The 22,308-nt window shown below is 44.4% G+C and overlaps 1 protein-coding gene across 1 annotated transcript in view; it reads left to right on the forward strand.

The window, feature by feature from the left end:
- Extl3 (exostosin like glycosyltransferase 3) overlaps positions 1-22,308 on the forward strand; it is a 42,508-nt gene that overhangs the window by 1,981 nt on the left and 18,219 nt on the right. Inside the window, exon 2 of the mRNA XM_051195505.1 lies at positions 18,802-21,412. Within this exon, the coding sequence (XP_051051462.1) occupies positions 19,265-21,412 (2,148 nt within the window). The 5' untranslated portion in view covers positions 18,802-19,264. The remainder of the gene's footprint in view (positions 1-18,801; positions 21,413-22,308) is intronic.

The following is a 22,308-nucleotide window of genomic DNA, read 5'->3' on the forward strand; positions in this document are numbered from 1 at the left end:
CTAGGTGACTGGGGAGGGGTTGGAAGGTATTGGTTGGAAGTAGAATCAGGTATTGGACATAAGAGCATCTCACTAGATGTCACCTTGGAGAGGCTGAAACTGTCTTTGTATATAGTTTATAGTGAAACAAGGACTGAGAACCAAGGACCTTTGATTAAAACTTCTAAAGTCAACCACTAGATGTTTAGTTAGTAATTGAGACAGTGGCTGGTCAGGAGCATCAGGAACCTGAGGTCATCCTTACCTACCTAAGAGAGTTTGGGGCCAAGCTGGACCACATGAGACCTGCATCAACAAACAAACAAACAAAACAAACCCCACAACAAGCAAACCAACATGTATTTTATTTATTTTGCTTATTGTTGGTGTCTGTTTCTTTTGAAAATCTGTAACAAAGGGACAGCTGACATGTTGTAGGTTCCATGAAGTAGCAGATTATGGACACTCAAGGACAGGGTCAGCTCCCCTGTGAGCACAGACCTTTCCTGCCTGAACCAGTCATGTGCTCTTTTCATATTTGTAGTCTTTCAGGGGGCTTGTAAGTAGGTGTAAGAGAAGCAGAAGCTAAACAACAAAACAAACCTGTACCCTTGAAGTGCCAGAGGGACAGAGACTCGTCATGTGCAGTGTAGAGTTTTGCTCAGAGTCATCCAAATGACCCATTAAAATCCCAGGAATGGAGCATAGAAAGGAGAACAAGAGAGTCTATTGAAGAATGACAACAGCACCTACCTAATACAGAGCAGAATCTGAGGTAGCCAGTAATTAATACCTGTGTGCGTCCATCAGCCAGTGAGCAAAGCTGTGCTTGCAGTAGAGTGTGGGAGCCAGGCGGTCTAGTAAGCTCCGGTGCCTGCCCTACAGTATCCCCTCTCATTAGCTCATATTCCTTTTGTATATTCTTCCGTTTGGCTGGGCCCAGGACCTTTGAGATTGGCCATGATGTTAATGATTAACACCCTGACAGTTGCTTTGTGGACATTTACCCTATTATGCCGTCCTCTCTGGTGTCACAATTTTAAGTGTTTTCAGTTTCTTTTAAATATTTTCTTTTTCAATAAAAAGATTTTATATCCCCAGGGAGGAATACAGAACAGAAATAGGTTTGTGAATATGCCTTTGGCATATATAACAAGACAGTTAAAATATGTAAACCCACAGGGCTGGAGAAATGGCTCTGTGTTTAAGAGCACATATTGTTCTTGTAGAGGACCTGAAGTTTGATTCCAGCATCTACATTGGGAAGCTCACAACTGCCTGAATCACGAGGTTCAGGGAGCCAACCCTGCTCTGATCTCCTTGGACACACACACAGGCACACATATATACATACAAATAAATAATGTGTTTAAAAATAAATTAAAAATATAGACACATTGTGATGGTGGATTATAATAGTGTTTTTAATTATTGTATAAGTTCTTTGCCATCTTTGTGGTTTTTTTGTTTTCCCCCTTCCATAGAATTTATTCTTTAGGGGATGGAGAGATGGTCAGTTGTTAGGAGCACTGACTGTTCTTCCAGAAGACCTGGGTAGCTCACATCTGTCTGTAACTCCAGCTCCAGGGGCTATGAGACCCTCATACAGATACACATACAGGCAAAACACCAATGCACATAAGATAAAAATAAGTAAAAATCATAAAAAAGAAAAAATTTATTCTTAACTGGCTGTCTTGGAACTCACTCTGTAGACCAGGCTGGCCTTGAACTGAGAGATCTGCCAGCCTCCTCCTCCTGAGTGCGGGGGTTAAAGGTGTGTACAGCTGCTGCTACCACCTTTACCACCACCAGCAGCAGCAGCTTAAGATTTTATTCTTTAAGGTCACGGAGAGGCTGTATTCTTTAAGGTCACTGAGAGGCTGGAGAGATGACTCAGCTAAGAGTACTTGTTCTTACAGAGGATCTGGGTTCGGTTCTCAGCACCCACATGGTGGCTCACAGCCATCTGTAACTCCAGTTTAAGGGAATCTGATGCACTCTTCTGACTTCCACAAGCATTGGGCATGTGTGTGCTACACATACACACTTTCAGGCCAAACACTATGCACATAAAAAAGAAAGAAAAGAAATCTAAAAACCACGCCACTGGTAGATAAGAGGCTGTGTTACCCGGTTGCTCTGTTGGTGATGGGGTTGGGGGTGAGTAGGGGATGTAGCAGAGAAGACTAAGAGCCTGGGAGATCCGACTGAAGCTAGACATAGCAAATGTAAGGCTCTTAAACTAGTCAGTAGTATTTTCTTACCTGCCTCCACCTAAAGCTGACAGCGATGCCACCATCCCAGCATGCAGACTCAGTCAAGAAGGTATTTCCTTAGATCTAGCTGTGGTTTTTGTCCCTTCCGAGTGTCATCATTATGGACTTCTTAGAACAATCTCATATGTGGGGAGACAGTCACCATGTTTCCTCCTTCGCTTTGACACGGATTGCATACTGGTGTTTGAGTCAAATAAGGCTTGCCCAACTTACACAGACACGTTTAGAGAAAGGGAGATTTCATGTTAGAAATCAGATGAAAATATTGTGGGGTTGTGCTACATATCTGATGACAGTGAATTGCACAGGTGTTGACAGACTGCATTTTGCTGTCTTGTCTTTACTGGCCGACTTCCCTTGTCTGTCTGTCTGTCTGACTCTGAAGACCTCTGCTGCCCTTGAAGTATGCCCATTTCCACCAGCTGTTTCTTATTTGACAGTTTAAATCCCTTTGCCAGCCTTTGAGTCCATTTACTGTGTTAATGGCCTTCAAGTGTGGCTCCCAGCAGAGAGCACAGAATTCTGCACATGGTGCCTAGGACACAGCCACACCTTCTTTGCTTTTCAGCCTCTGCTTTGTTAGAGAGAGAGGAACAAAACCAAATTCAAGGTGATGGCCTTTTCCTAAGTAGTTGAATTTCCTTGCCATACTGATGGCGGTTATCACAGCCCAGCCAGTGCCCAGCCCTCTGCTCAGCTAAATGCAGTCATTCCCATGCAGTTTGAGATCAAAGTGCTTGCTTTGTCTTTATCTCTATTGGATTTCCTCTGCAGAAATCCAGCTGATAGATAGCTTTTGTATCTTGGGTTTTCTCCCAGTCTTGACAGACTCCTCCCATCATGACTTCCTTTATTTCGTAGTTGTAAAATACCAAAAAGCACTGTGGCTTTGAAAGAAGAAAACAGCTGATAAGGCCCCAAACTTGTTATTAATGGACTTTCGGGAGAATGGAGGTGGGACGGGGGAGGGGCTCTAAAGGCCCGCGCTGTGCAAAGGGAGGGAGCCTCAGTCCCTTGGCTTGACACAGTGGTGTGCTTGTCCTTCCAATAAAAACCATATGAGCATCTGGGCATTCCTGGGCAAGGTACTTGTCAGCAAATCCTAGAATCCTCAGGATCTTTGAGGCCAGTTGCTCTAGCCCTTTCCTTTTAGGGTTTAAAAAGGTACTAAGCAGGGTGTGGTAGCTTGTGATACCAGGATCATCAGGAGTTTGAGGCTAGCCTGGGTTACATAGACTCCCAACAAAAAGCGCCAAGAGTTTGTGAGTCAGGGGGAAGGAGACACTCACTGTAGGGCTGGTGAATCAGAAAGATGGCAGTGATAAGCAAGGGTAGAACTCTGTTCTCAGTAGTCACAAGCTGGTTTACAAACAGATGAGCTAGCTTTTGCTTCAGCTCTTTGTCTCATTGAGAGAGGCACCCAGGGTACTAATGCTACCAATTTTACAGGCCACAGAACAAAGGAAAAGTCCTGTGTCCCTGAGAAATGGAAGTCTTAGAAAGACCAGTTCAGTCTCTGTCAAACTACAGTTTGACTCCTCCAGAAAAATGTACCTGGAGACCTTATTAAACTGTCCCTACACTTCTCTCATATTCAGAAATATGCTTGGGGGGAAAAAGCCACTGCTCAGGAGGTAAAGGCAGAGAGGCTGGAGGATTATCACAAGTTTGGGGCTAGCCTGGCTCACACAGCATGTTTTAAAAATAATTTTTTAAAAAATATATTTTGAGACATCTGTCCTGGAACTCACTGTGTAAACCAGGCTGGCTTCAAACTCGGAAATCTGCCTGCCTTTGCCCCTCAAGTGCTGTTACTGGAGAGAAGAAAAAATAGAGTGAAAAAAAAATCTTGTATATTACTTAGTAATATAAAAGAACCATAGTTGTTTTGCTTCTGTGTGTTTTCTATCCAGATACATGGTTTTAAATATTTTACCACCAAAATATCAAGTAACATGTTCCCATCTTATTTAAAATTATTGAAAAGTTTGCAGCCTGCTGTCTATATAAGTAACATACTTAACATTTAGCCACACTTCTTGGATGTTCTGTTGTATATATTGTGGAAACAATGCTGAGGCATTTGCATCTTGTGTGTAGGTCTTAATCACATAGAATGTATTTCTAGAATTTGAAATTGCTAAGTCAAAGATAGGAAAAGCTGAGACATTGATTACATGACCTCCATTTAAACAGCATGAAAGCTTACTTACCAACCCTGCTGCATGCATGGCCCAGAATGTACTGAACTTCACTACCCGTCCTTAATGTTTTAGTATGAACATTCTCGAAGGCCATGTTCTTCCTATCCATGGTTCTGGCTTTTTGGAAGTGAGTTGAGCATTAGGACAGCCTCCATTTGCCAAACTGTATTTCAGGAAGGTGTGTGACCTTGGATACTGATAAGTACCGATATTAAAATAGTTCTTTGCTGATTCATTGGTGGAAAGCGTCACTGTATTTTGCTTGAAATCTGTTTCTTTGCTTGGAAGGCACACATTGAAACATGCTTATTTGACTCTCCCCCCAACCCTTTCTTTTAAAAGTAACTTACTGCCTTTATCTTTTGGTCACCTTTAATGTTTGGGCCCTTTACACTCTGGTAGTAAATCAGCCTTTTGATCAACAGATAGACAGGCAGGCAGACAGACACACCTCTTTGATTTGTAGGTAGTCAGTTGACCTTGTGTCTGGGCTTTCGTGTGTTTGGATTCCTAGAAAAGTGACCATGTTTAATTTGAGCTGAAGTGACTTGCGTGTTTTCCTTTCCTTCTTATGGTTTATTTATGACAATTCTTTACTTCATCTGAGACTTTTTATTGTGGCTTGTCATAGGAACGCCCCCCCCATTGTTTACTGAACTGTCCAGCATGTACTTTAAAAGACTACAACAATGTATTTCCCTCTCTTTCCACCTTCCTTTCCTCCCTCGTTTGTTTTGTAGTTCAGGCCAGTCTCCTTTTCCTCAGCTTCCTGAGTGCAACGCCATGCCCAGTTTATTTAGTGTTTTTCTTTTAATTACAAAAACAGTACATACTAAGTAAAATGAATTGAGACAAAGTATTTCTTGTCAATAAGACAGTAGACAAGTGAGCTGCTTTGCACAGGGTGCTAGGCCACACGGACCTGAGCTTGTGTCTGGCTCCTCAATCGTTTGCTGGATTTTCTTAAGCAAGTTCTCTAACCTCCATCACTCACTGCTTCTTTCTCTGGAAAGCAGATATAACACTGTTGTTGCCTCCCCCCACCTCCTCCTGCCCCAGTGGCTTCTGAAGTGATCAGTAGTGTGAATGTGTTGTCTGGAGTGCGCTGGGCCCCACAGCTGCAAAGGTAAGGGAACTACTCCTGGGTGCAGTGTTGGCGCCAGCCCTCTGCTTCAGTCTAGGCGCAGTGCTCTTTGTCGTCTTCCTTAGTTGCCTTTAATTATATTGGTTCGCAGGTCATAGGCCTGCAGAACAAGGCAGGTCTCTTGGCAGTGGTAGTAGCCACGATGTGTGGAGAACCCACGCTTGGGTTTCTCATAGAATTCTGCCACTTGATGGGGCAATTTTGGCTGAAAGGGAAAGAGAAAATAGTACTATATGCATGGATAAGTAGGTAGGTTTTGGATGTATAGACAAAGATACACTGGCACATCATTTTCTCTTTAAATATGAAGAGCATGTTGTTTTTAATCATTGTGGTTATAGTGTAGTACAGGCATGGAGAATGTGGAAATCATGCTGTGTGTATGCATACAGCACACGGGATACTCCTCAGATGGATGTGAATATAAGTGCTCCCATTCCGTACCGTAGCCAACACTGGCTTTGGTTTTACCACGTATAGTGCAGTGGCATCTACCTGTAAGGTTGTAATATACTGAGGGGTGTGATGGGCTGAACCTGGCACATGGTGAACATGCAGTAAATGCTGGCTCACAACACAGGGAGGGGTTCAATTGCAACGTCTAGAAAGGGTCTAGATGGCAGCCCAAGTGGAGCCAGCCACTCCTTTGTGCTTCTCCCTCTATCTCTGAGTATTCTGGCATAATTTTCTCTACTTCCTCCTTGTCTTCCCTCCCTCCGGCTTCTTTGGATATAACTTTGGAAGACACTAAAGAAGACCTAAGTAAATAGGTGTCCCAGATTTATGGTGGGGAATCTTAGAGCATTAGTCTTAAAGGAAAGTCAAGTAGAGTAGTTGAGAGCAAGGTCCTGGTAGAGCAGAATAATATTCCTGCCAAAATAGGAGCTGGCTGTGTGTTAGGAATGCTAGACAAGGTGTAGCCACAGAGGGAGGGGTGATTTGGTGGGGGAGGATGATAGGAGTTGGGAGAGGATAGAGGGGGAAGAGGTGACGGAGGAATTGGCAGAGGGCAGGAGGTTACAGAGGGGAGCAGGCTTTAAATTCCAACGCTGGAGAGGAAAATGCCAGTGAGAGTTTGAGTAGTATTTTAGTGGGTGCTGTCATGTCTCTTAAGTGCCATTTAAAAACTAGAGAAAAGAATTGTTTCTCTAAGGAGTTTTTAATCTGGTTGAAGGAGAATCAGTTGAAATGATGAGCTAAGTTTTGAACCATATGATACTAAATTGAGCCCAATGGGATTTTAGGGATTTGGCAGTCCCTTGTAGTTTATAGAAGATGCTAAGACTTAAAGTGGCCACAGAGGATAGTGGCTATATGGTTTGGGCTGGTGGCAGAAGGAGTGTCTGCTAGGGAGTGAGACTGGAAAGAGAACAGAGCTCGAGCCCCTCCTCTCCATGCCAGGAGGGACTCTGAGAGTCCTGAAGGGAACCATGAGGGACAGTGAACAGGGAGACCAGGTGAGCACCATGCATGACCCTGAGCAGTGGACCGACCCGGTGAAAAGCAGTGTCCCACTGGGCACACTGGACTGTTGGCATGTGGACAGTGCAGTGTGGCTGCAGAGAGCTCTGGTAAACAGAGCAGGATTGATAAACTAACTGCAGCCTCCTCCAGTGAGCACAAGAAGACACTTAGTCTCCTAGGTTGTCTGCTTAAGAAAACCCAGTGACATTCCGTTGCATTCCTAACTGTAGCAACAGACCCTTCGAGTCTCAGTAGCTTGCATATGGAATCTGTCTTCTTTATTTAAATCTTAAAATTATTTTTATTTTATGCGCATTGATGTTTTCCTGTATGTCTGAGGGTGTTGAATCCTGTACTTAAGACAGTTGTGAGCTGCCATGTCAGTGCTGGGGACTGAACCCGGGTCCTCTGAAAGAACACTCAATGCTCTTAACTGCTGAGCCATCTTTCCAGCCCTGGAGTATGTGGTCTTTACATGCTGTGGCTCTCTTTAGTGGCAGTGTTTCCCTAGCATTCTCTGGGAGGAGAGGGAGAGAATTCCTACCTACTTGTAACTACCAGTTAGTACAAAGGACAGGTCGCTCTGGGTCACTTTCTCTTTGCCCAGACCTGGGCTTCTGGCTTTGACCAGGCAGTAGACTGGAGATGTGGTAAGCAAAGAGATACCCAAGTTCTGCCCACTTGCCACATCATTACCATTGAGCATTGTAAATGGCAGTTTTGATTCTGGTCCTTAAAGAATATATTAATCATCTTCCTAGCAAACAGTGGTTTATAAAATGGCAAGACATTTCTTACTACAGCCCAGCAATTACACATGAAAAAACACTATGGTTCTTTGCAGAAATACTCACGAAGGCCTTGATCATAATGGAAACTAGAAGCACCTGTCTAACGAAAGGGGCTTACTTAGTGCACAGCCTTTCTGTATGGGTGGTATTCAACGATTAATATCTGTATATGGGTGCAACTACCAATGTCTGTATATGGATAGTATGCAACTACCAGTGCCTTTGTGGTGGGATTTTTCATGGTAGGAGACCAGAGGGGCTTTTGTTTCCATTCTTTAAACTCTTGCTGATTTTAAACTGGCTGTGTAGCTAAGGGTGACCCTGAACTCTTTTTAAATCTTGTGTATGTGTGTGTGTGTGTCTATGTGTGCCTGTGAATGCAGTGCCCTCGGAATTCAAGAAGAGGACACTGGATCCTCTGGACCTAGTGTTACAGGCCATTGTGAGTCAGTGTCAGGTCCTCCACTGAGCTAAGTCTTCAGACCCGACCTTGAATTCTTGATTCTTCTGCTTCCACCTCTGGAGTAGAGGCATGTGCTACCATATCTGGCTTAACAGTTCTTAATATAAGTGAACAAAAATCAGGTTGCAAAAGAGAACATACGGTGTCCTAGTTTTGTAAGCATGTATGCGTGGATAAAGGAAGCCTCTGCCTTTGGCAAAATAGCATTTGTGTTTTCCTCCAGAATATACATTATGTGTCGAGAAAGAGACATAACTTCTCATTAAAACATACAAATGAAGGGTAGAAAGCAGGGGCTTGGAATCTAAGAATCTGCTCAGTGTGCTGGGGAGACCACACCTGAGATGTTACTGTGGAGTTTGTGAGCAGTAGGATTGAGCCACCATGTTAGAGGATAGCTCTTCAAAGGGCCAGGTATCCAGGGAAGCAATAGGGAGACAGAGAGCCTCTGCCACAGGCCCTCAGATACCCCCTTAGCCTGGGCTGTGGGTTGTCAGCAGGAAATAGCCACCAAGAAAGCATGGCTGTGGTTTCCTATCTGTGGATTTTGTGTTCACATTTATCATTGCTGTGTGGTGTGGGAGAATTTCTAGGTTAAGAAATTAATATGAAACTGAAGCTGATAATAAGGCCAGGCTATTGGTCCAACAGACAGTTTTAGAGGGATGCTCAGAGGTTCTCAGAAATAAATACCCCCAAAGAGGGACTGAATATATGGTTACAAAGGAAGCAATCTGCCACCCAATGAGCAAGTATCAGCCACTAGAATAAGGTGAGCCAGGGCAGACAAGGAGTAGGCAGTGTAACAAAATGAAGGAATGGGGCTTCTGGAGACTTGAAATAGTTGTCAGAATTAAAGCTGAGGTCGGCTGAGGAGTGATGCTGCCAGAAGAGAGAGCTGACTAGACAGACAGAGCTGAAGACCATAGTCTGTAGGCTGCACCTGGCTTGCTTTTTTTTTTTTTTTTTTTTTTTTTTTTGTTTTTTGTTTTTGAGATGGGGGTCTCATTATAGGCTAGGCTGGCCTTGAATTCACAGAGATCCACTTGTCCCTGTCTCCTGAGTGCTGGAATTAAAGGTGTGTGTCACTGTGTTCAGCGACTGTCTTGCTTTTTATAGTTTGCAGTGTAAGAATGAACAGTTTAAAATGGCTGACGGATTTTTTAAAGCTTTGTTTTACTTTATGTATATGAGCATTTTGCTTATATGTATGTGCATCACGGCTGGTGTCCTGGAGTGGAGGCTAATAGAAGGCATCGATTCCTTGGAACTGGAGTTGCAGATGTTGTTAACCACCACGTGCTACTAGGAACTGAGCCTGGGTCCACTGCAAGAGCAACAAGTGCTCTTAGCCTCTGAGCCATTTCCCCAGGTCCTTCCCCCCATTTTAAACGCCTAAAATATGCTGCAGATATTTTATGTGACCCCCACACATACTAAAATATTAGCTGTCCTGCCCTTTGCTGAAAGTTTCCCAATTCCTAAACTAGACAGATGTGAAGAAACTGCCAGGAGGCAGCACAAAGTGAGAGTTATGAAAGAGATGAGAAGGCATGGAGGCCGGAATAGGCTTTGGCAGGTGTCAGATAGAAACTCAAGGGGGTAGGTGGAGAGGCAGACTATATTCAGAGAATGCTGATAATACATTTCTAGGTTAGTGAGCGACAGAAGCTTTAAGATTCAGAAAGTTCAAAGAGTCCTAAGTAACACAGAACCAACTCCTCTCCAAATAAACCTTCCACAAGTAAATACTTTTTGGATTTTCAAACAGCAGAGCTTGGGGCTTGGGGAGATCTCTCAGTTGGTAAAGTGCTTTCCACACAGGCAGGAGAGCTTGTGTTTGATCACTCGTGTAAGAGCCAGGGGCAGTGGCATGCTGGCACGCATCTGTGTTGGGGAGGCAGAGGCTTGAGCGTCCTTGGGACCTGCTTGTCAGCCAGTATAGCTTAATGGTAAGCACAAGGTTTGGTAAGAAACCTCCTCTTAGAAAGTGAGATCGGAGCTGAGTGGTGGTGGTGGCTCACATCTTATATCCCAGCACTTGGGAGGCAGAGGCAGGTAGAGTTCTGTAAGTTTGAGGCCAGCCTGGTCTACAGTGCTACACAGAGAAACTCTGTCTTGAAAAACCAAAAAACAAAAGAAAACAAAAAACAAAGAAAAAACCAGCAAAAAAATCTGCAGACACTCAAGCTCCTTATATAAAATGGTATAATGTTTGCATATGCTGCCACATCAGTGTTTCTCAGTCTTCCCAATGCATCAACTCTTTAATACCTACCGTTCCTCATGTTGTGGTGACCCCAACCATAAAATTGCTTTTGTTTGCAATTTAATAGCAGTAATTTTGCTACTGCTATGAACCATAATATAAATACCTGTGGTTTTTTATGGCCTTAGGCGACCCTGTGAAAGGGTCATTTGACCCTCAAAGGGGTTGCAGTCCACAGATTGAGAACCCTTGTGCTGTAAACCATCTCTGTCTAGATCACTTATAATACCATATTAGTCTGTTTTCTGCTGTTGTCACAAAATACTTGAGGTTGAGTAATGTAGAAAATAAAGAGCTTTATTTAGCTCCTGTTTTTTTTTTTTTTTTTGTGTTGGGAACTGCATACATATATACAATGTAGTTAATTTTAGTAGCCCCACATCTTCATTCCAGCTTTCCTCTTTTCATAGCCCAGTGTCCAGTACGCCGTCCTCTTGTGTATGGATATAGGCAATCCACCAGAGCATGGGCAGCTTAACAGGGCTATTTTCCTGATCTCAATCCCAGCAGCTTTTCATTATACAAGCACCTCAATTAGGGGTGGGACTTCACAAGGTCCTTGCCCATCCTCCTGGAGTTTTGAATGGCCTGATCTCACTCATACTTTTTGAGGCTGAAAATCGGAAAACATAGTGCTGACTTTGGCAAATGCCCCTTAGTACTGGATGATGGCATGGTGGAAATTAAGACCGCGGACGGTTGGGATTATCACATTTAATTATTTTTGGATGAGAGTCTGCATACATTGTTCATGTTGGTCCTCTTGCCTCTCTGTCTCCCAAGTAGCAGGCATTTACCATCATTCCAGATTGTTTAATTTTTACAAATAATATATGAAATAAGATGGAAAGGGAGGGAGAAAGTGACATGGACTGAAAATATCCTGTTTCTGAAATTAGTGTGTGGACTGCAGTCATTAGTGGACAGGGTGTAGTAGAAGGGTAGACTGGGGAGTTGAAGGATGGCCCAGGGAAATTCACCCCAAGTGAGATTTAAAAAAACCGAATTTGGTAATCCACAGGATAAGTTGGTAAACTGTGGTTGCTGTGGGCTAGAACTAGGGTGAAGGCAAAATAATAATTAAACAGGGGAAAGTGTCAAAATTGTTATAAACCATTATTGCAACTGTATTATCATGATTATGATTGCAATAAGAATGGCAAGATTGGCAGGAGACCAGATATAGACATAGGAGCTGGAGATTGAAAACTAACTGAAGCTTGTAGCCAGTCTGTGTGCTTACATGCTATGCTGTCTCTTGAGTTTGTCAGACTTTCTGAGCAAAGGCACTGGTGCTTTTCTGATGGGAAAACTGTCTCTCAGGGTAAAATGGGCATCTAACTGTGGGGTTCCATCCAGGGCTGGCTGCTCTGGGGTGTGTCTTTCCTGAATACAGCACATAGTTTCTGAGTGGAGGAATGTAGAATTGCGGGCAGAGCTAGAAGTTATTTGGAAAATGAAGTCCTTGAAGTGATTGATGACCTCGGGAGAGGCTGAGTGCAGAGCAGCAAGACAAGTGTTGAGGGTGTGGCTTCTAGGTGATGCCTGACATCATGAAAGCATATGGCTTCATTAACAGATGATGCTGAGAGCCTTCCAGAATACTTTTAAGTGTGAGGTAGGAGGAAGACTGGATGTCCCCAAGACAGAAAAAGAACATGAGTCAAAGATGTGGGCGGGTTACTAAAACTGTCCCCCCATAGAAGTTAAGGGACTGAGGAACTGAGCAGTGACACAATTCATTCATTAACTCACAGTGGACGCAGTGGTGACATAGCCAGGCTGGAGCAGACGAGGGTCCTGCTCTCAGGGAGTAGGGTTTAGTGTGGGAGGTAGAAAGAAAAAAGAGATGGGGGGGGGAGGGAGGAGGGAGGGGAAGGGAAGGGAAAGGGGAGAGGAGGAAGGAAGTAAAAAGAAAGTAGGTTAACTTCAGCAAGTGTCAGGGGCTGAGAAAGGGAACTTTAAAGTCAGAGCATCAAGAAAATGGGCCTTCGGCATGAGCGTCAACAGGAAAAGCAGAATATTTCAGAACAGCAAGAATGAGGTTGTCAGGCGGTACAGAACTTGGTGTGGGTGAACTGCAAGGGGGCAGTGTAGCCCAGATTGAATGAGCAGGGGGGATGGTGATGGCTAAATTGGGCTTGGGGGATGGTGCAGTGAGAAGCCACATTCCATTCCTAAGGGAAGGAGAAACTGACTAGTTTGCAGTATATGGGGGCAGTGTAGGCAGGGATGGGGCAGGTTGGCAGGCACTAGGGCTGTGGCGGGTGAGGGTTAGGAAGATACACAATGTACCCACACTGAGAAGCACCGAAGATCACTCCGCCCAAGTGTGGTGTTGGCATTTATTTCTAGATGAGAGAGAAACAGAAGAGAAGTCAAGGGTTTCTCTTCCTTTTATGCTTGAAAACTGTAGGTCGATGTTAAGGAGGCAGAGTCCACACAATTGGCTCATGCTGGTGGAGGAGATAGGACTTAGTGGATGAAATTCTTTAGAATCCATTTCCATTCAAACACTCATTTCCATTGTCAACTCTGCCTGTATGTTGGGTGCATTGGGAGTCCTGTTGCCCAGATGAGTAGAACCCAAGGTTCTCCTGCTTTTGCTTCCTCCCTGTGGGATGACAGGTGCCTGCACATCTGGCTCCCGGCTGATGCTGGTTGGTTTATGCCCCCAGGTGCTTCTCACCTGCCCCATTTGTCCCAAACTCCATTCTAGGTGTAAACATCTCACCTACAAAGAGCTCAGTGCATACTTCTGAAAGTCCTTGTATACTGCCCACAGCTTATAGTATTCTGCTTCACACATTCCAGCACTCTGAGCAAGCAACAGTTGCCTATGCAAAAAACAAACAAACAAACAAACAAACAAAAAACCATTATCTTGGTGTTTGTCAGTGGTACCTGCTCACTCCAAAGAGCTCTGCTTGGTAGTGTGCTCTGTGACCACAGGATCTGCACTGGAATCCTTTTCAGAAAGTCTAATTAAACTCCTTAGCAGCACCTTCAGTGGTGAGCACTTTTCCAACAGTCCCTTTCCATTTTCTCTTTAAATCGAGAGAGCAAGCTCTGGTGTCAGCTGCTTGAAGATTCATGTGTAGCATAATGCATAAGGCAGAGTAAGGAAGAACTGCCGGGTAAGGGGAGCGGGGAAGGCACTGGCTGCACGGCCTGGATTCTGTCTTGGCTTCTCTATTCTGTTATTTACTCATCGTTACAGCAGAAGCACAAACATTTGAATAAAGGGATTATGTGAGTGCTTTAGAAATGGGGCTCATGAGTTGGGCATATGGCACATGCCTTTAATCCCAGCACTTGAGAGGCAGAGGTGGGCAAGTCTGTAAGTTTGAGGCCAGCCTGGTTTACAAGTGAGGACAGCCAGGGCTACACAGTGAGACCCTGTCTTCAAAAGAAACAAAGAAATGCAGATCTTGATGTGGGATGCTTGCCTAGATGTTACTTATCTATAAGGAGTACGGGTTTTTCTGCCTGCCGCTTGGTTTTGTCCTGCCGCTGCGCCGCCAGCCCCAAATAACACACAGAGACTCTGTATTTGATATTATCCTGTTGGCCAGTTACTAGTTTCTTATCGGCTAGCTTTATCTTAATTATTAACCCATTTTTGTTGATCTATGTATTTCTCTTACCGGGGAGCCGGCGGCATACTGCTTTCTTCAGACTCTCCATCTTGACTCCTCCTTCCTACTTCCTATTTCCTCCTTGTCTCCTAGTCCCTCCTATCTTCCTTTCCTATTGGCCAACAGTGCTTTATTATTAACCAGTATGAGAAACATATACAGAATGACATCTCCCATCATCTCCTCTTTTCTGTCTAAAATAACATGAAGGGTTTTAACCTTAACATAGCAAAATATATCACATAACAGTTATCAAATAATCACAGTTAACACTATTTAGTCCATTAACATTTAGCAAGATTTGAAGAAATTATTTTATCATCTATCCTATCTTTGTGTGTCTAAAGTAACTTATCTTTAATACTAAGGAAAACTATAACTATAACTATCTGTCTTTAACTCCTTCAAAGACCACAGAAGGATAATATATAAGCTCTAGAAATGACAGAGACATCTTGCCTTTTCAGTCACCCGAAGTTCTTCTGTAATCTTCCATCTTCAGCCCATAGGCCATAGTATGTCTGACAGACTCTCCAGTAAAGCAGAAAACTTTAAACTGTCTTCTTTATTGGCAGTTTGTCAGTCACTTTTCTCCGTGTCCTGCATACTGTCTCGAAGACTCTTCCACGAAGCAGGATCTCTGTAGCAATGTCCATCTTGAATCAGGAGTCACTTTCCTGTGGGTCCTGCATGTCCAGTTTATACAGCATAAAGTCAAACAGTCCAGACAAGAGCAGTATCTTGTCCAAATGGCTAGTCTTGCCATATTGGAAGCAAACTTCATAATGCATTTTTTCGATGTTCATCTTCCTTTCTGGTGCGGGTGGTATTGCCAAGAGCAATTATGTCTCACTGTCACAAAAACCCTAAACCACTTTAAATGCCATATTCTGTAGGTCTTTGAAAGGTTTGAAGAATTTCTATCTATCTCAAATACATCTCTGTGTATCTTGAAAAACCTAACTAACTTAACTCTAAGCTTGGACTATCATAGGTAATTATCTATAATCTGTACTACATTATACAATATGTTTCTGAATGAACTATATAAACACAATACCTAAACAAAAGGAGAAATATATACATCACAAAATTGACCTTAAATTGTATCAATAAATGAAAATCCATTCCAATACAAAGTATTCATATCTATACCATAATTCCCTTTTTACCTTTAAAAAGATATTGGTTGTGATCATTAACCATTTATACCCAAGTCCATTTAAATGAAAACAAACATTTATAAATATTTGGGAATTTGGGCGTCGTTCTTTCCAAACTACTTTCTGCTGACAGGGGGCGCTGTCATGGGGGGATCCTGAGAAGATGGCTGTAGTCTGCATGGCTGCTTTGTCCAAGCTGTTTTGAATGTTGGATCATCAGGAACTCTGTTTCAGGGGGCCTGGCTTGATCAAACCACATTAGTCTGGAAGGAATCCATAGCTTTTCAATTTCTGTGGAAACAAAAATAGAAATCCTTTTCCCCAGTAACTTGTCCTTGAACTTAAATTTTTGAGTCAAAGCATTTTTAAAATACATAAATTGAATTAATGCAGCAGCATTTCCTTTATCAGTTGTTATTTTCTCAGCAGTCAAACAATGTAGAGACAACACAATAGCATACAGTAACCAGATTCTCTCTGAGTTTTTCATCTTTACGTGGCTTTATTATTATATTTTTTATTTTACTTTTATTTTTTATTTTTTGACATAGGGTTTCATTGTGTAACTCTTATCTGTCCTGGAATTTACTCTGTATACCAGGTTTACTTTGCAAATCACAGAGATTTGCTTGCCTCTGTCTCCTGAGTGCTGGGATTAAAGGCGTGTGTTACAACACCCAGTTCCTCTTTGTCTATTTAAAACCATTTTATTTTTTTCTCCCAAGCCTATGTATTTTTTTTTTTAACACACTGTAAACTTTTAGCACCTTTTTTTAATGTGAATCTGTCTCTACTGTAAATCTATATCTTTTTCTGGCCATGAGTCTTTATCTGTTAAACAACAACATTGTTAAAATTAAAGTCTTTGTTTCTGCCGCGGTTTACCAAAGATGGTGGCGGGTACTTTTACCGCCAGCACTGAGAGCTGTGCTCACCACCTTGGTCTGCGCTGCCACCCAGAAAGCATGCTGCCGGCTTGGAGATGTGGTCACTGCCATTGCCATCTCTCATACACGCCAATGAATTGTTAGTAGAGTTGTTTGAAAGCTGTGCGTTTTTTTGCCATTTAAGCTGAGTCAGGAACCTTCCCTTAAAGGAGCCGCGCGAATATCTGCTTGTCTCTAGCAAGTCAGAGTCCAACCGGGAAAAATGCTGTTACCAAGAAACCTTGCTTGTCTCTGTTCTTTTGTTTCTAAAACCCTTTTTTAAGCTTTTGTTAAATTTTAAGTGGAAGTTCTTATGCCCCACGTTGGGCGCCATTTGTAAGGGGTACGGTTTTTTCTGCCTGCCGCTTGGTTTTGTCCTGCCGCTGCGCCGCCAGCCCCAAATAACACACAGAGACTCTGTATTTGATATTATCCTGTTGGCCAGTTACTAGTTTCTTATCGGCTAGCTTTATCTTAATTATTAACCCATTTTTGTTGATCTATGTATTTCTCTTACCGGGGAGCCGGCGGCATACTGCTTTCTTCAGACTCTCCATCTTGACTCCTCCTTCCTACTTCCTATTTCCTCCTTGTCTCCTAGTCCCTCCTATCTTCCTTTCCTATTGGCCAACAGTGCTTTATTATTAACCAGTATGAGAAACATATACAGAATGACATCTCCCATCACTTATCGGAGTTTGAAGATTTGTTTTCATTTTTATTTTTTGAGACATGGTCTCACTATATAGCCCTGTCTTGCCTTAAAACACGCTATGTAGACCAGGGTAGTTTCAAGATCAGAGAAATCTGCTTGCCTCTGCCTCATGAATAATGGCGATGAAAGTTTGTGCTACCATACCCAGCCCCAGAGATTTATTTTAAATCATGTGTTTGTGTGTGGATTTGTGCACATAAGCATGGGTGCTTGTGGAGGCCAGAGGCTTTGCAGCCCCTGGAGCTGGAGTTGCAGGTGGTTGTGAGCCACCCCACGTGAGTGCTGGGAACCAAGCTTGGATTCTCTACAAGAGCTGTAAGCACTCTTAACTGCTGAGCCATTGTTTCAGCCCCTCTTTATCAAGTTTAAATTATCCAAAGTTTGTATTTCAAGGGTAGATTTTGTTTTACTTTTTGTCATCCTGATAACTTGTTCTCCTTAAACCTTAGTAAAATTGTCATCAACTTTTTGTTTTTACCTAAAAGTAGAAAAGAGCTTATCAGACTTTAACAGTTGTGGGTCTGGAGCAGAGATGGAAGCTGGGAGTGGCTTAGCCTCTGAGCCAGTCCACTGCTTGTAGAAGTGCTCCTGAAGTTGGTTCTTCTTCCCATCTCCCTTCCCCCTGCTGGGGATTGTCTTCACAGATTTGACAAGATAGACGAATGTTCTTCAGTTGTTTATCTCGTCTCTTAGAGTCTGTAAAGTTTGAGGTCAAGGGTTATTACACATGCTAGGCAATTCTCCTTGACAGATGTTAGATTGCAGTTGGGCAGTGGTGGTGCACACCTTCCCAGCACTTCAGGAGGCAGAGGTAGGTGGAGCTCTGTGAGTTTTGAGGCCAGCCTCGTCTACAGAGTAAGATCCAGGACAGCTAAGGCTATACAGAGAAACTCTGTGTCAAAAAAACAAAACAACAACAAAAATATTTCAGTCATACACACTTTTGTTTTCTTTTTTGAATCAGGGTCTTACTGTGTAGTGCAGGCTGGCCTTGATTTCAAGAGTCTCCTGCCTCAGCCTCCTGTGTGCTACCTAGAATGGCTGTGCTACTCTCCCTATCTGTGAATGTGTTTGTGTGAAGAAGTGCATGGATGAAGTGGAATGTTTTTTGGCATAGAGTAGCATGACTTGACTTCAGTTTGAAGGGAATGTAGGTAGAAAGCGTCCATGCGTTGGTCTTGTAGAGGTTGGTGAGGGAACTGGGGATGCTGTGTCAGGATTTATGAGTCTCAGTACCTCATGTCCTCTACTTATTTTCATAGCGTGATAATACCTTGTTATCTGCATGCACGTCTCTCCATTTTACAAGATTAGGTCACTGAATATGAGGGCCGACAGCAGGTCCGGACGGTCCCTAAAGGATGAAGGATGATGCCTCTCATTTCTAAATATGCTGTTCTCTCTGAAAGACCAGGTTACTGTTTCTATTTTAAGAAAGAGTGCCTGATGTCTGCTAATGGAAGATAAATAGAGGCAAATTGAAGAATACCTTTTATCTATTTCTGGGTGAAGTTCAAAAGAGCTCTCTTAACTCTTTTCAACTCTAAATTTAACAAATTGAGCTTCTCAGAGTTGTTTTTGTTGAGTAGTTCACAAGGAGACTTTCATGTTAGGAGAGGGCCAAGGTTATCGATGCTGCTTCCTCTTATCTCATGGGATGCCCAGGTGTCAGGTAGCAACCACTGTGCTGGGGCTGGCGTGTGGGATGGTAATGGAGCTTTGAACATAATTTTTTCTAGACTGACAAGATTCTCCTTCTTTTGCAGGCCTGATTGTTGGTAGTGACATGGAGGACAGGGCTGGCATTTCAAACTACCAGCTGTTTTTATCAGTCATTGCATAACTCGAATAGAAGCTATGTATACTGGCTGGTCAACAAAGCCAAGGGACAAAAGCTATGGCAGTTAAAACAGTCCCTCCGAGCCCAGGGCCTTTCCCCTGGATTTTAACACCATGGATCTCTTCCTTTTCATCCCATCAGCCATGTGGTACCTTTTTCTGTTTGATGACAACAGCCAATACTTAGGATCTGCCTGACTGGGGTTGGAGACCTTCTGAGTCACAGCTGAGGAAAATGAAATTTCCGTTTTATTTGGTGCCTTGTGCAGGGAGCACACTGACTCTTCCAGAAACTTGTGTGTGAAAAAGAGGTTGAGTTTTGTCAAACAAACTCATGGTTATGGCGAGTGATCCGACGTGATCAGAGTGGGTAAGAGCCACAGAGAACTCATGACAGGCTATACCATGTTGCGGAATGGGGGAGTGGGGAATGGTGGTCAGACCTGCATGTTGCGCTGGTCCAACCGTATCCGGCTGACGTGGCTGAGTTTCACACTCTTCATCATCCTGGTGTTCTTCCCCCTCATCGCTCACTATTACCTCACCACTCTGGATGAGGCAGATGAAGCTGGCAAGCGCATCTTTGGCCCTCGGGCTGGCAACGAGCTCTGTGAGGTCAAGCATGTTCTAGATCTTTGTCGGATTCGTGAGTCTGTGAGCGAAGAGCTTCTACAGCTCGAAGCCAAGCGGCAGGAGCTGAACAGTGAAATCGCCAAACTTAACCTCAAGATCGAAGCCTGTAAGAAGAGCATAGAGAACGCCAAGCAGGATCTGCTTCAGCTCAAGAACGTCATTAGCCAGACAGAGCACTCCTACAAGGAGCTGATGGCCCAGAACCAGCCCAAACTGTCCCTGCCCATCCGACTGCTCCCCGAGAAGGATGATGCTGGCCTCCCACCCCCCAAGGTCACTCGGGGTTGCCGGCTACACAACTGCTTTGATTACTCTCGCTGTCCTCTGACATCTGGTTTTCCCGTCTATGTCTATGACAGTGACCAGTTTGCCTTTGGGAGCTATCTGGACCCTTTGGTCAAGCAGGCTTTCCAGGCTACAGTGAGAGCCAATGTTTATGTTACAGAAAATGCAGCCATTGCCTGTCTGTATGTGGTGTTACTGGGAGAAATGCAGGAGCCTGGTGTGCTTCGGCCTACCGACCTTGAGAAGCAGCTGTATTCTCTGCCACACTGGAGGACGGATGGACACAACCATGTCATCATCAACCTGTCCCGGAAGTCGGACACACAGAATTTACTGTACAATGTCAGTACAGGCCGGGCCATGGTGGCCCAGTCCACATTCTATGCTGCCCAGTACAGGCCTGGCTTTGATTTGGTAGTGTCACCACTCGTCCATGCCATGTCCGAACCCAACTTCATGGAAATCCCACCGCAGGTGCCAGTTAAGCGGAAATATCTCTTCACTTTCCAGGGTGAGAAGATCGAGTCCCTGAGGTCCAGCCTTCAGGAGGCCCGTTCCTTTGAGGAAGAAATGGAGGGTGACCCTCCAGCCGACTATGATGACCGGATCATTGCCACCCTAAAGGCTGTACAGGACAGCAAGTTAGATCAGGTGCTGGTAGAATTTACGTGTAAAAACCAGCCAAAGCCCAGTCTGCCTACCGAGTGGGCACTCTGTGGGGAGCGGGAAGACCGGCTGGAGTTGCTGAAGCTCTCCACCTTTGCCCTCATCATCACTCCTGGGGACCCGCACTTGCTTATTTCATCTGGGTGTGCAACACGGCTCTTTGAAGCCCTGGAAGTGGGAGCTGTGCCAGTTGTACTGGGGGAGCAGGTACAGCTCCCGTACCATGACATGCTGGAGTGGAATGAGGCTGCCCTGGTGGTACCCAAGCCACGCGTTACAGAGGTTCACTTCCTGTTACGAAGTCTTTCAGACAGTGATCTGTTGGCTATGAGGCGGCAAGGCCGCTTTCTCTGGGAAACCTATTTCTCCACTGCTGACAGTATTTTTAATACCGTGCTGGCCATGATTAGGACTCGCATCCAGATCCCGGCTGCTCCCATCCGGGAAGAAGTAGCAGCTGAGATCCCCCATCGTTCAGGAAAAGCAGCCGGAACTGACCCCAACATGGCTGACAATGGGGACCTGGACTTGGGGCCAGTAGAGACAGAACCACCCTATGCCTCACCCAAATACCTCCGCAACTTTACTCTGACTGTCACAGACTGTTACCGTAGCTGGAACTCTGCACCTGGACCTTTCCATCTTTTCCCCCACACACCCTTTGACCCTGTCTTGCCCTCTGAGGCCAAATTCCTGGGCTCAGGGACTGGATTTCGGCCCATTGGAGGTGGGGCTGGGGGCTCTGGCAAGGAGTTCCAGGCAGCACTCGGAGGCAATGTCCAGCGGGAGCAGTTCACAGTTGTGATGCTGACCTATGAGCGGGAGGAAGTGCTCATGAACTCCCTGGAGAGACTCAACGGCCTCCCCTACCTCAACAAGGTAGTGGTGGTATGGAACTCTCCCAAGCTGCCCTCGGAGGACCTTTTGTGGCCAGACATTGGTGTTCCCATCATGGTAATAGAAATGGGCAGTACATTTTACTGCGTGGAATAGTACCACACTCTTAATGCCTTTTCTAGCTTTTATCACTTTTGCTTCCTCACTAGTGGCAGAGGTGAATATACTCTGTGTGTGTGTGTGTGTGTGTGTGTGTTATCCTTGTGCTAGGGTTTGAGCCCAGGGCCTTTTACATGCTGGCCTGGCATATTTATCTATTTATGAACCCCTCTAGGTTCCTTTCCCTGTGAAGTTTTTGCTTGCTGCTTTTCAGGCTATGCTGGTTCCATTATTGCCCAGCATGTCCTAAGTCTCCCTGGTACCCCCCACAATAGGAATTGATGCTGGAGCCATGAAGGTTCACAAAGCTCCCTCCGTTATCCTTTGGGCATCTTCCATACTGATGATAGTAGTAAGAGAATGCTGCCCTAGGGCACTTAGTAGGCACTGTGTAGTCTCTACGTCTCTTCTCTAGCTCTCGCCAAAATTGGTGGGTAACAGGAACTGTGCTTAAGCATGTTCAAGTCCAGAGACTTCCATCTCGGCCACTCCCAAAGGAGGGAAGTGGCACAGGTCTTCTCCTGGGGTACAGTGGAAGCCTCTGGAAGCTGGGGATTTTGATACTTGAGAGTTGAAAATCTTGCAGGCTGTACTAATGCTTTGCTGTGTCTGAGTCATGGGTACAGGGGACACATTAGCTGAGTGTGTAGGGGAGTGTGGTTTCTCTGGACTCTGCCTGTCAGCCTACAGTACCACACTTAGCCATCTAGGAGATGCACTCCATTGCTCTTAAGACTACCAAGCACTTAGCTGCATTGTAAGTTCTTTCTAGAAAAAGGAAGGAAGAAGGACTAAAGGTCTGCTGGCTGTGCATTACTAGATTGTGCTTGAGAAGAATCAGAGCTTTTTGGGAT

Source organism: Phodopus roborovskii, unplaced genomic scaffold, assembly GCF_943737965.1.
Source record: "Phodopus roborovskii unplaced genomic scaffold, PHOROB, whole genome shotgun sequence".
Classification (NCBI taxonomy): Eukaryota; Metazoa; Chordata; class Mammalia; order Rodentia; family Cricetidae; genus Phodopus; species Phodopus roborovskii.